Source organism: Astyanax mexicanus, chromosome 9 (assembly GCF_023375975.1).
Source record: "Astyanax mexicanus isolate ESR-SI-001 chromosome 9, AstMex3_surface, whole genome shotgun sequence".
NCBI lineage: Eukaryota > Metazoa > Chordata > Actinopteri > Characiformes > Acestrorhamphidae > Astyanax > Astyanax mexicanus.
The window spans coordinates 32,351,589-32,366,305 of record NC_064416.1 but is presented as its reverse complement, the minus strand read 5'-3'; the positions used below and the strand labels follow the sequence as shown (position 1 = coordinate 32,366,305).

The 14,717-nt window shown below is 38.0% G+C and overlaps 1 protein-coding gene across 3 annotated transcripts in view; it reads right to left on the bottom strand.

The window, feature by feature from the left end:
* The window catches only part of cfap45 (cilia and flagella associated protein 45), a 239,992-nt gene that overhangs the window by 224,433 nt on the left and 842 nt on the right, over positions 1-14,717 (bottom strand). For 2 of the 3 annotated variants that reach the window (XR_007440749.1, XM_022679751.2), the window contains exons 3-8: positions 11,678-11,814; positions 10,550-10,694; positions 4,935-5,105; positions 2,915-3,093; positions 1,784-1,913; positions 641-787 (exon numbers count right to left, since the gene is read on the bottom strand). Coding sequence is in view for 2 of the 3 variants with exons in the window: in XM_022679751.2 (XP_022535472.2) it covers positions 641-787; positions 1,784-1,913; positions 2,915-3,093; positions 4,935-5,105; positions 10,550-10,694; positions 11,678-11,814 (909 nt within the window). In the remaining variant the exon portion in view is untranslated. Of the gene's footprint in view, positions 1-640; positions 788-1,783; positions 1,914-2,914; positions 3,094-4,934; positions 5,106-10,549; positions 10,695-11,677; positions 11,819-14,717 lie in introns of all 3 variants that reach the window. The other variant, XM_022679752.2, reaches the window with a different exon arrangement.

Sequence of the window (14,717 nt, the reverse complement as noted above, 5' to 3'; positions counted from 1 at the left end):
ACCTACCCACACACCCATCTACCTACTCACCCACTTATCCACCAAACATACCGACCCATCCACCCATACAGACCAACCCACCCACCCAGATACTATGCTATTAGTTCTACAAATGTTCCAAAATGTCATGATTTTTTGATTCAAAGTAACTGGACAAATTTCAAAGCATGGGAGAGTTTTGGCCGTTTCGTTATTCTCACCTTAATTTAAGAAATCATACTGATTACCAAAATACAGACTACTGGAAACATCTCACTCCCCAGTTGCTTGGGCTGAACGCGTTAAATTCAACTTTGAGTAGTCTATAGTCTACTATAGATAGCATAAACAGTAGTTGAACATTACTCCAGTCACTCCTATGGGAAAACTGTTATGTTAAATAATAAAAAAAAACACGGTTAAATAATGATTGTACAAAAATCACTTCTACCAAATTTGGTGTTTGTAGCTCCAACAATCAGTAATACAGGTAAAACTTTTTATTAAAAGTAAGTGGACGAATTTCACAGCATTTCTTTGGGATAAGGTTGGCCATAATAGTTTGGTTTGAACACTTACTAGCTTTTTTTGCGTTCAGCAATAACATTTATTACCACACACCAGGCTACTGAAAACACACACACAAATACACTTTACTCACCAGTTTCTTGCGTGTATACTCCAGCGCGCGAAGATCCGCCAGACGCTCCTCCTCCTTCCTGCGCTCCTTAGCTAAAATATTTACCTCGTTGATCTTCTTAATCTCAAGCAGTAACCTCTTCTGCTCTTCTTTCTTTTTCTCTATTGTCTAAAACCAAAATCACACCCATCCATCATACACACCAAATCCATTATACACTCAAAATCATTAGGGTCACATGCAATATAATTAGAAATATGACTTCATGTATTTTCAAGCATACAAAATTATTGGGACATTAATTCATTGTTCTCATTCATTGTTTCTTTCATGGTTAGATTCATTGTGTCTGCCTCAACAGTTTACTCTTCGAGTGACTTACATGCACAAAACAGCACTGCATTTCAAGTGCTTTTAATACATTCTGGTCGCAGCTGGGTTTATCATAAAGAAGGCATTTGAGCTCATTGCGAAAGTAATAGGTAATGAAAACTTAAGTTAGCATAACTTAGAACATCAAGTTATTACAACTTAAGGGGAAGTTGATTTAACTTTTTTATTTTTTTTGTACTGTAAGACTGGATACGTTGAGTTTACTTAACTTCTTTAATGCAGCCGGTTTGCTCAAATTTTTTTTTCTAATAAAAAATTGATGAAAACAATTGCCTAAAAAAATTAAGTAATGGGGAATGGGGAACTCAAGTTAGCCTAAATTAAAACTTCAAGTTGTTTCAACAAAAGAGGAACTTGATTTATTTCTAAGGTAGCCCAGAGGGAATCACTACACGCTGATGGTGAGTGTCAGAAACTGTTGGACACACCCAGTATGCAAATAGATTGTGACAGAAGCCAATGGAAAAGAAGCTGCCAATGGCAGCAGACTAAACTCAGTTATTATAAGTTGGTTCAACTCAAAGATATCAGATATGTAGAAACCATTAGGAACCTCTACAACTCCATATATAATACTTTTATTTGTGCAGCTCAATAAATATGACCAGGAATTCCCACATTAGTCTATGATTTTTATTATTTATTTATTGTTTCTGTAAATTTTTGTTCTCCTTCTAAATAATATTGCAATCCTACACATCCTTCTGGGTGCAACTATTTGCTTTTTAAGATGCTTTTTTAGAAACTCTGTATTCATGTGACATTCTGTACCTCCAGCTCCTCCATCTGCATCCTCTCCATGTTCTCCAGCATCTGCTGCCCCTCTTGCTCCTTCACTTCCTCCTCTAGCATGCGCTCTTCAAGACGATCCTCAATCTGTTTCAGAATGCAGGCCTTCCCCCTGATGCCAAAAACACAAGCACATGAGCTTAGAGTACGCTATGGTTGCAATAATATATGGTATTTCACAATTAAACTAAAGCTACACAGAAGTCACAGACACACACATGGATGTTACAGTAGATGTTTTTTGTTCTAGCTAAATTAATTGTTGATAGTTTATACCAAGCTGAGTGTTTGTTGGATAGATTAACTGGTTGCAGTACGTTTTGCTGTTTGCAATGATTAACATATCATGTCTGTAATTCTTATGTTTACACAGCAAGTTAACATGGACCAAATCTAGTCTTTTACGACAAATGTGACACAGATCTAAAATTTTCAATTCCAGTTTGGGTCACTTCAATATGTGAAATTGAAATCTGATACATAAACAAGTCTGTCTAAACGCCCTGATCAGAATTCGCGCAACTTTTACAACAAGGAGAAAAACAAGGAAGTGAGTAAGGGGGTTTCAGTGGTGGAAAAATATCTGGACTGACCTCTATGTTTAAAAAAATTTAACAATGTCTAAATAACACGTCCATTTCACAGTGAGCTTAAATGCCTTCTCAGTGATAAGCCTAGCTGCGTCCAGAACATATTAAAAGCACTTGAAATGCAGTGCTGTTTTGTGCATGTGTGTCAATTACAAAGCGTTAACTGTTCATAGAGATGTCGGATATAAATCACATAAAAATATTGTGTAAAGAGTCTAACGTAAATAAAATCAGATTTGGTTAGAAAATAAGATTTGGGCTACTTTTACCTACTGTGTGAACATAGCCTAAGTTATTCTGAACCTGTATTGCTTCAAAATAATGAATCAGTAATGCTAAAAGACACAGCAGCTGACTTTAACAATGCTGGTATAAGCTAGCCAGAATGCTAACAGCTAGCTTTGGCAGGCTTGAGGCGTGTTTGCCACGATACCAGCATTTTTTGTTAAATTGGTTATTGCTGCAAACTCAGTTATACAGACTGGCAAAATGACAAACAATTCAAAAAAATCTTAATTCTCACATAATTCTTTGATCTTTTCGGAGCTGGTCGATATGTTCCTGTGCCTCCAAGGCTCGGCGGCGGTCTATCTCCATCATGGCATCCAGCCTCCTCTCTTCCTCCTGTAACTCAGAGAGAATTTGCTTCTTCTCCAGGATCTGAGCATCTTGCACCGCATGGCACTGTGCCCCCAGAATCCACTGTGAGCATAGACAAACACACACACACACACACACACAATACTGAATACAAACAGTAAAGAAAATAGCACACAATCTAGTAAGACTATTGAACTAATACTGTGTCCCATGACTTTTGCCATGCCCCATGGAAGCTGTGAGAGTTGTGGCCTCAGTGTATGGGTTATTCTGCATTGAATGTTAATGCGGTTGGCAACTGGATACCTGGTATCTGGTTTGTGTGATCACACAAACAATTCTAGCCAAACACTGCTGGTTACCATTTTACCATTTTACCACAGCGCTGTCCACTGTGGGCAGTAATGCTCAGTTCACTTGTTGAACACACTCGAGGTCATGTGTTATCAAGAATAACATCATGATAACACACTCCCTCTCATGTTCTATTGCTTAAATATTGTATAATTTTAATTTAATTACATTATCGATAAGTGGCATCAAATCACATGATGGCACTCTAATCAAATGAACAGGATAAAGAATACTGGTTGTTAAACTATGTGAAACTGAAAGCAATACATCCATAATTCCTTGTATTTGCTTATTTAGGAATATTTTATTCTCTAGCATTGTACAGAATTGTCTTGCGATATATCGACTATTGCAGTATCATAGTATTCTGATATCCTCATTTCAGTGGGCAATTTATCTTAATAAGATTGTAATGTGGGATGAATTATATTCCTGTAGGTTATGAACTCTATGAAACAGAGAAACTAAAAATGTTATTAGGAGAAAAAAGACAGAAACGTTCCCACGAGAAACAAATTATCATGGACACTCTGACCGATTCTGATACAGTATTTCCAAGCACCGGAGGAAATGAAAGCATAAGTTCAGCCAAAAAAACTGGGAATCTGCTAGAGAACTCTAATGCTTTACTTCACTCATGGGAAAACCTAAAACCATTTTTGTGCTTGTGGTAATATCCACAACATTCATCTTTCCAATACAGAAAAACAGTTTAACTTCAGCATAGATACTCACAGTATTACAGTATATAAGCATACCAACACTGACATTTGGGCAGATCAGAAAATATTTTTATACAGGTTTTATACAGGTTTGTAGCTTATTGATTTTTGTTTGAAAAGCAAGACAAAAAATACCCTTAGGCTACATACTGTAATGTATTCAAATAAATAAGCCAAATGTTTTATTTTGTTCAATTTTGGACAAAAATATTTGGTGCAGTGAATTCCTAATTTCGGCCTGCAACTCCAAAATGCCCCCAATGTGTTATTTTTGTCCAAGCATTGTGGTTTGAATTTCATACAAACAATGTTAAACTTTACAAAAAAAAAAAAAAACACTTTTTTTACATTTTGTAAAGTTTTCATTGACGTGGGGTTGTTTTTTCTTACCTTGTCTGCAGTGCTGCCTGCTTAAACTGAATAATTATTATGTTTTCATAAAGTTTTTAAAGATGTTATTAATTTCCTGTCCTCCCTGTCATCTTGTGATAAAAGCACCCCTTTAAAAGTAACCTTTAAAAGTAACCTCTGACATCAGTGACCTTACAACCTTTACATTGTTTTATTTTTAAGAGACTTAAGACACTTGCAGTTTGTCATAGCAGTGTGGCGTATGCATGAGAGGAAATACAAAGTGACAATGAAAATTAATTAAACTGGAAAATATGACTTCTGTGAAGTCTGATTATATATTTATAGTCTTAGAAATATTCGGGCTGGGTTAATCAAATTCATTAATCACATCATTCAAATTCATTGTGATAATGACTGGTTATTTGTGCTTGAGGAAAAAACAGAAAGTAAAGAAATGATAAAAACAGAAGAACAAAGTAAGACAGTGAGTCTAAGAGAGATCAGAAAACGAACCTCATTGAGCTTCTTGACCTCGTCCTCCTGCTCCATCCTCAGAGTGTTGGCCCTCTGTAGCAGGTACTGAGCACGCTCACAGGCCTCAGCCTCCAGATCAGTGAGGCCCTGATTCTTCTGACGGGACAGATCAGCCTGCCTCATCAGCGTCTTCCTCTCATCTGCTGCGATCTAACACACACACACACACACACACACATATAGAATTAAGTTATAAGTTGTAAAATATGGCATTTCAAAAATAAAGTGACATTACCATAGTCATAGTATTACAGTGGTTGCTGATTTTGTAAGTTTGCTCACTGACAAAGACATGAATAGTTTATAATTTTAAGAGCAGGTTCATTTTAACAGTGAGAACAGAATTAAATAGAATATCAAAAGTAAAATCCAGAACATCACATATTTCATAAGTATTTGATCCTCTAACAACCATTAAGAGCTCTGGCTCCTACAGACCAGTTAGACGCTCCTAATCAACTTGCTAAAGGTGTTCTTCCGCTAAAATCCATTTTTTCTTGTTCTTTGTGAAATAAAATAGGTCTCTCTAAATTGTATATGCATGTTGCACACTCTTACTCAACTTCCATTGTCTACAGTAGCTAGTAAAAGACAATAATCAGAAAAATGAGTCGATCAGGAAAGCACTCTGTCAACCCGTCAATTAGTATTCATGGCCTTGCCCTCATTGGCTCTTGACCGCACACAGACAGCGCTGAAGCCATGCACGTCTCTTGAGATAGGAGCTAACAGCGCTAGGAACAGCATGGCAGGTCGTTCCTGAGTTATTTGTGCAAATATCACATCAGTGTTTTATGCTTTGCTCAGTAATTCAGAGCTAAAGAACAAACAAACAAATCTATCGAACACCACCAGCGAAGTACACTTGAGAAAGGTAGGTGTATGTTTAAAACAGTTCTGTTTACACAAGTTAAAAGTAAAAATCCAGGGGTGGACTGCCCACCTCTGTGTGTTTATATAGGATCTCCAGTGGATTTTACGTTTTACAGAGACTCTAAGACTGGGTCAGTGGCTGAACTGCACTTAGCAGGGCATTACACATGTTGTAAAGTAACATATGAAATTGCAAAGACTGTTTTTAGTGTAAAAATGTTTTTTATTTCAAAACGTAACAGTATTTCTTACTGTTTGCATGTATAAATATTCATGAGCAAGAGCCAAAATCCTATCGGTTCTCCTCATCTACTCCTTCATCGGACTTAAGCACTGTTATAACAGCTCACATGGCATTTATTCATACTAGAGACCACAACTAGACATTTAAAAAAAAATGATGGAATAAGGCTTTAAATTGTTACCTGTATAAAAGACTACTGCCCACAGACTCAATTAATCAGTCAGGCTCTAAACTCTACAACATGGGCAAGACCAAAGAGCTTTCTAATGATCTCAGGGAGAAGATCATAGACCTGCACAAGGCTGAAATTGGCTACAAAACCATAAGTAAGATGCTGGGTGACAAGGAGACATGACGCTGAATGCGAATTATTTACATAAACCTGATCTTTTCCGGCTCTCTCCCACAGCCTATACATATGTTTTTGATTGCCAAATATTTGGTGCACCATACAGCAGCACAGGGGTACATGAGGTATGTGGTCATGTGCAGGCTGAGTGGATCTTCAGGTAGGGCTAACCATCCTAAACCATGGTAAATATTATCATTGTTATTTGCCAAGAAGACATCATTAGTACAGTAGCCTCATTAGTTTAATTCCTGATTTGGGTAAACATTAAGTCGCCGTCCGCATACTTCTCTCAGCCCACTCTGAACCCAGTCTGAACACACTCATGGAAATGGAATGTCTGGAACCTGGCAGAAAACTCAATGATGGAAGTGTGGGGGTGTGTGCTAACAGAAAACCGGTGTCAAGAGAAATAGTTAACAGGATCCCAGATTGCTACCAAAAAGCACATGCCGGATGACAAGCATGCTTTGGCAGATTGGCTGTTTCCATATTAAGTGAATAATTGTGTGTCCATGCCAAATTCCTTCATCTGGGCTCTGGAGGAGCAAACTGGAACTTTCTGAGGGCCTGCATTTTCACTAAGACCTTTTCAGTAAGGCTAATTAATAGCAAAGAAAAATAGCCAAAAGACATAGGACAGCAGCATGTACAGTGGCTTGCAAAAGTATTCATACCCCTTAAACTTTTCCACATTTTGTCACCATACAATCACAAATTTAAATGCATTTTATTGAGATTTTAAGTGATAGACAAACAAATAGTACTGCATAAGTGTGAAGTGATGATACATGGTTTTCAAAATTTTTATCAAAAAAAAATCCGAAAAGTGTGATGTGCAAAAGTATTCAGCCTTATCAATATATTACTTAGTATAGCCTCATTTAGCTGCAATAACAATTGTAGGTCCTTTGGGGTTTGCCTCTACAAGCTTTGCGCACCTAGACACTGTTCAGAGTGATGAGCAGGGTTACTTTTCCTTCCCATATAGCATTTTGCATTTCCTGCCCATATAGCGCTTTGCATTGAGTTCAACATTGGTCTCATCTGACAACAGCACCTTCTTCCACATGTTAGCTGCAACTGCAAACATCAATTCATATGCAGTGTTGCCAACTCCTCAGTAAAGAAAGTAGCTATTGGCTGTCCTAAAAGTCGCTAGAAGTCGCTAAATGACGTCATTTCCTAATTTGCATAATACATGTTTTTGAAGGATTAGGGTTGTGGGATAGAAAAAAGTGAGTAAAAAACACCATAAATATGTTAGAAATGTTACAAATGAACAACTTCTGTTGCTTTTTAAATAGGAGGTCACTTTTTTACTATAACTTCATTTTTACGTGAATTACATAAATTAGTTTTTGCCGTGTTCTTAAATGTTATTATAAGAGCAGCCGGAACTGTTATTCTACGTTTTTTTTTTTTTTGTTTGTTTTTTTGTTTTTTTTGTTTTTTTATTTATTTTTTTACATTTTCTTAAGCTTTCTTTATTTTTAAACATATCATAGACAAATTGTTCAATGGTTCAATAGATATTTAGCTTTTTATAAAGAGGCAGACACTGTGGAGGAGGTGAGTGACAGGCTATGTGGTGAATGAGGTGAGTGAATGATTGAGACTGTGTGAGTTAAATTCAGTGATTTCTTTTCGTGTCACACTGCAGACACAGTTACATTTATACTTCTGCTCTGTAAATACAAAAAAATAGTAGTATAAAAAAATGCATTTTACAGTGTAAAAAAAACATTTACAGTGTGTTCGTGGAGCGGTGTGTGAGTGCTCTGAGTGTGAGAGAGTGTGGGTCTGCACTGTGAGTGGTGTGGGGCGGGGCTCACGGCAGCGCCCGCTGCAGCGCGGAGGTCAGTAACTGAAGAGCGCGTGTTCATCTCAGAGTCACCAAAAGTCTCCAATAACACCACAAAAACTCACTAGATTTGTCGCTAGTTGCTTTTTTTCAAAAAAAGTCGCTAGAGGGTCTGAAAAGTCGCTAAATATAGCGACAAAGTCGCTAAGTTGACAACACTGTTCATATGTTTCTTTTAAAGCTCACCTTCCGCGAAAATCCGATTTTTCTTGTTTTTTGTGGAATACAGTAGGTCTCTCCGAGTTGAATGTGTACACCTGCACATTAAACTGTTTTGCAGCCACCATTGTCTGCAGGAGCTAAGCAAAGAAATCCCCCCTCCGAAAAACGGGTGAATTTTGAATTATCTTTCTGCCTACGTAGGCAGAAACTCACAGACCAGCCCACCTTGGCTCGAGAAACTCCCAGAGGCGGAGCTGAAGCGACGCAACATCACCGCTCATCAGTTAGGAGGTGGGAGGCAGTGAGCGGCAGAGCGGTGGAGGGGCGTCGCAGTGCTCCTAGCCAATCAGAGGAGAGATATTTGCATGCTGTTTGCATGTATGAATATTCATGAGCAAAGCTGGAATCCGGTCATTTTGGACACACCCCTAAAACAGTCCATTAAAAAAGAGCTATACAGAGACACCTGAGCACTTTTTTTTTACAAAAACGGCTCACATGTCATTCATTCATACTAGAGACCACAACTAGACATTTTAAAATGAAAGAAAAAACGACGGAAGGTGACCTTTAACAATGCATTTCTTCTTGACACTCTTCTATAAAGGCCAGATTTGTGGAGCGCATGACTTATGATGATTGTCCTGACGACAGATTCTCCCACCTGAGTTGTGGATTTCTGCAGCTCCTCCAGAGTGACCATGGGCCTCTTGGCTGCTTCTCTGACCAGTTCTCTTCTTGCTCAATCTGTCAGTTTGGGTGAACGGCCGTGTCTTGGCAGGTTTGCAGTTGTAGAATACTTTTTCTATTTATGGATGATGGATTGTACAGTGCTCCTTGGGATGCTCAAAGCTTGGGATATGTTTTTATAACCTAACCCTGATTTCAACTTCTTCACAACTTTTTCTCTGACCTGTCTGGTGAGTTCCTTGGTCTCCGTGATGCTGTTTGTTCACTAGCTTTCTAATACAATACAAGTGTTGGTCCATCATTTAAAATCTCAATTAAATACATTTAAGTTTGTGGTTGTAAGGTGACAAAATGTGGAAAAGTTTAAGGGGTATGAATTATTTTGCAAGCCGCTGTAAACTGATTATAAAGTGTTACATCAGGGAACAGCTTGGAAACTAGAGTTGTGTATAAGCAAGTACATGGCGATACAATACATATCACGATACAGGAATTAAGTTTTTAATATATTGTTATATATTGTGAGACTATATGCAAGGACATATATGGCAAATCTACATATAATGACTACAATACTGCTATCGAGTGGGCAGAGTTTAAACAACACTAAATGAACCACTGTCTGAACCATCTTTACATCTAAACACCTAAATAATACGTTTTTTTTTATCAATACAATACTGCAACACATAACGCCTCTCTATGATGGGAATGATGTTTGAGGTGCTATCTTGTGCGTGAGGTTGAATAAATAATGGCCAGCATGCTCATGGAAAGACATGCACCTTTATACCAATACACAAGCTTCTGGTCTGTGAGAGTGAGCGTAGTTTGTCTTAAAAAAACACACAGCTTTTTAAAATTAAACCGGTGCTACACAAACTGACTGCTGCCTAACTCAGCCCAGATAAAGTCAAAGACAATACAAGTAAACACAAAATGCAGTTTTTATTATTATTGGAGAGAAAACATCCAAACCTACAGTACAAGTCCTGTGCTTAGACATCATGCCAATATTCAAAGAAATTCAGCTACAAATGAGAAAGAAAGTAATTGAGATCTATTAGCCTAGAAGAGGTTATAAAGGAATTTCTAAAGTTTTGGGACTCCAGTGACCCACAGTGAGAGTTATTATCCACAAATAGTGAATAAGTGGAACAGTGGTTAACCTTCCCAGGAGTAATTGCCCAACCAGAATTACCCCAAGAGTGCAGCGATGGCTCATCCAAGAGGTCACAAAGGACCCTAAAACAACATCCGAAGAACTGCAGGCCTCACTTGCCTCAGTCAAGGTCAGCATTCATGACTCCACCATAAGAAAGAGAATGGGAAAAAATGGAAAAATGGCAGAAGGCCACAACGAAAACCACTGCTGAGAAAAAACAACATTAAGCAATGTAAGATCTGCTCACCATTGCCTCCTCCCGAGATCTGCGGAGGCTCTCCAGTGCAGCTTCCTGTTTCTCTTTGGTGGGCACACGGGACTCAGACGAGATACGCTCGATTTCAGCTGTGCAGAGAATGATGGACTGCCCTGATGGGTCTGCATTCGAAATCCTGCTTTAAAAAGAAAGATACACTGTTCAAGCATAACATTAAGACCAACTCCTTGAGTCTACACTTACTATCCATTTTATCAGCACCTTATAGCAAAAGTAGTTCTATAATTACAGACTGTAGTCCTCTGCATACGTTATTGTCTTCCTTTCACCCTGTTTTTTAATTGTCAGGGCCCCACAGGACCACCAGAGAGGTGGTGGGTCATTCATTCTCAGCACTGCAGTGACACTAATTGGCATGATGGTGGTGTATGAGATGTTAGTGTGTGTTGTGCTGGTACAGTAAGTGGATCAGATAAAGCAGTGCTGCTGGAGTTCTTAAACACTGTGTTCATTTCAATCTATTAGACATTCATACCTAGATACTCCACTTTGCAGATGTAGAGAAAGTCAGAGAAAGAAGCTCTGAATCTGTGGCTGCACAGTTTGTGTTGGTCAGTCTCTAGACCTTCATCAGTGGGCACAAGACTATGCCCACAGGACCCTGTTGGTGGACTATTCTCAGGCCCAAAGTAAAACTGAGGTGTTTAAAAACTCCAGCAGCGCTGCTGCCTGATCCACTCATACCATCCACACCATCCACTAACACACCACCACCACTTATAATTAAAAATAAATAAATAAATAAATAATAATGTACCTTAGGGCTGCAAGATATTGGAAAATGAGCTATTTTTTATTTTATTATGCAAAATACATGATTTGTAATCCAGAGGTCAAGATATAGCATCTCATAGTAAATCTACCTTAAGTGACAGTGCACATCCTGCAATGTGACAATTGCACATGGCCACACTGCAATGGCAATGCTCATCAATATATTGCGCGGCCCTATCACTCACTGCTAGCTATTCATTTCTGTTATATAGAGAAAATTAAATGTATCCAATTATTTTGTTGAATAAAGTTTAATTGTGTAATTAGAATTACCGAGGTGCTCATGTGACCCAATACCATAAGTGCACCTCTCACTTAACTTGCCTTAGGTCCCTGATGAGGTCTTTAGTGATGATGCGGACTGTCTCTTTATTGCGTGTTTTAGACGCTGGAGCTGAGCGGGACAGTGTTCTGGATCCGGGGGTGCTGCCTTTAGCCTCATCCTGATGCCCATAAGCAGACTGTCCAAGAAAAAGACACACATGCAGAATTGTTACGAATTTAACATTCAGACATATTTTCATGTGTATTTTGAATACATAACATTCACAAGACACACAAATAAAATTCTAATATTGCGCTTCTAATCTGATATAGGTAATAAGAAGTACATGTGGGGAAAATAATTACGTTTAACAGCATTTGAAAATAAGCTGCAAGCTTGTTACAGGCAGTATGAGTTTACTTAAAACATACATCTCTCAAACTAATATTAATGAAGTGTTCTTTGTTCTTCAAACTAGGCCTGTGTACTGGCAAGATCTGGGAAATATGATACATATCATTATATATGGATTACCATTTGATTATATATGGATTGAATTTGAACATACTGTGATACGCAAGGCAATGCATTGTCGATATATGTATCATATGTTTTAATTTTTTAGACGAAAAGTTTCATTTTTATCCAATCAGAACAGTGAGACCAATCCTGATTTAGTTGGTATTTTGTTGAAAATCTATACCTTCCAGATAAGACTGTCTACAAGATTTGGAGCACTGCTGTGATGGTTTGGTTGTATTAAGCAAGAAGAGCATCAAAAAAATCAACTCCCCACACAACTCCACACTTCATCCTCAACTCCTCAACTCATCCTCACTCCCCACCTCATCCTAAACTCCACACTTCATCCTCAACTCCCCAACTCTTCCCAAAATTACTGGATGGAGCTCCATCATTCCAGAAGCACAAGCTGTCCATCTTGCCGTGATTAGATTTCACAGTAATTAAAATAAGTTTACAATTAAATCAAAATATATCTGAACAGAATAAAGTTATCAGCGCTCTGCATGAACATGTTCAATGAACACTGAGCTAAACGGTTTTCACATCACCAGCAGTATGCCACCTTACTTTCTGCCTATCTAGACAACGGTCGATTGAGGTTATAATGTGCTGCTGCTGACGCTGAGGGTCAACAGGTGATAATAGGCAGGGTTTTCGAAAACGCATCTTGTCTTCAGAAAACAGCTTTCATTCTTCCTCCTATGTTGCGTTTCCATGCCTCTGCCATGTTGCCGTGCTACTGCTTTGCGGCAAACTGCCCTGGTGCTCTAGTGGGAAAACAATTCAAAAATTTTACCCATTGGGTGTCAGTGTACAGTGGTGTAGCTACCGTGTACAATGTGAAAAACCTTATGGCACTGTCACATGATATCATCTAAACACAGCCAAGCTAGAGTTGGTTTTATAGAGAACCTACCCTAGTTTTACCCAGTTTTAGAAAGTAAAATAATGTATTTTGTTTTGTACTTTCTAAAAACGCGAACCTGTATTGTAGTTTTTTCTTCAGTGAAGAGGTTTTAGGCAGTAAAGACATCAGTATCAAAATAATCAAACAGTTATTACGTCTGATTTTCATAAACAATATGCCTTGTCATTTTTATTATAATATAATACAATATTTAAGGTTTAAAACATATTCTTAATTTCAACATTGGTAACCACCATTAATAGTCAGTTTGGTATATGATACTATATTTATTTAGGGAGAATACATTTGGAAAAAAAAAATATATATATATATATATAAAACTTATAAATATGATGAACAGTCACAAGAATATTTTTTTGTTTTCCATTTTGAGAACCAAAGGCAGATTATTGTAATAATGACAGTGTAATAAAGTGCAATATTGAGTTCAGAACTATCCAGTGTTTATATGCAGTAATACACGTTTCAGATGCGGGTTCAAAACTTTTTATTTACGCATCCTTGTCAAGACCCAGAACTGTGGGAATGTGGGAATGCAGGAGTGTTCTGTGTTTTGTTCTGCTTGCTGCTGAACGCTGCTGAACGCGAAAGCAATTACCAGATAAGAAATAATACATGCAAATCTTTTATTTGTCTAGGGGCAGAGCAAACAGTGTGAGATGCCATAGTCAGATTAAAAGAGTTTATTATTGTTGTTCATTTCAATGTTGATTTTGGAGTTTCACTGCCCTGCATCATTTACAGTAGCAACAACACTGTACCCTTTCACTGCAGTAATTGAGTCTAGACCTATTAAATATTAATTTACCATGTAGAAAGCAATAAAAAGAAAACAAGCATATCCTACATACTCAAAAATAAGTACATACAGTTATGGCCGTTTTTTTTTTTCATTAAATAGAGGCATTTTGACTGATTTGATTGATTGATATCTGTGTTAAAGTAGATGAATCCTAAATTTATTAGAAATTGTGTCCACAAACATTTGGACATTTTGTATTTTTTTACATAAGATGATTAAATAGTGTGTTTGTTGTTTTTATCTCTTTGAATCCATGTTGCAAATCTTTGGCTGCATTGAAAATGAGGGTCACCTTTCATGTACCTCAGAGTAAACATAAAGGTAGGTAGATAAGTAGGCAGTATGCAGGTTGGTAGGTAAACAACTTGGTAGGTAGATAGGTAGGTTGGTTGGCTGGTTGTTTGGTAGGTAAGCAGATAGGCGGGTAAGCAAATAGGTAGGTAGGTAGGAAGGTAGGTTGATTGGCAGGCTGGCTGGTTGGTTGGTAGCTTGAGTGACATGTTAAAGATTGTTGATTGCTGATAAATAGGTAGGCCGGCAGGTAGGTGGGTAGGCAGGTAGGAAGGTAGGTAGGTTGGATGGCTGGTTGATCATGTAGCTCAGAATGAATATAAAGGTAGGTAGGGAGGTAGGTGAGCAGTTACGTAGTCAGGTAGATAGGTAGGTAGGGTTGTAGATGGGTAGGTAGGTAGGTTGGTTGATTGATATCTGTGTTATCAGTGATATCTTTCATGTACCTTTAAACATAAAGGTAGGTAGAGAGGGAGGTAGGAAAGCAGGTAGGTAGGCAGGTAGGGAGGTATGTAGTTCGTCAAGTAGGCAACGAGGTAGATGGGTAGCTAGG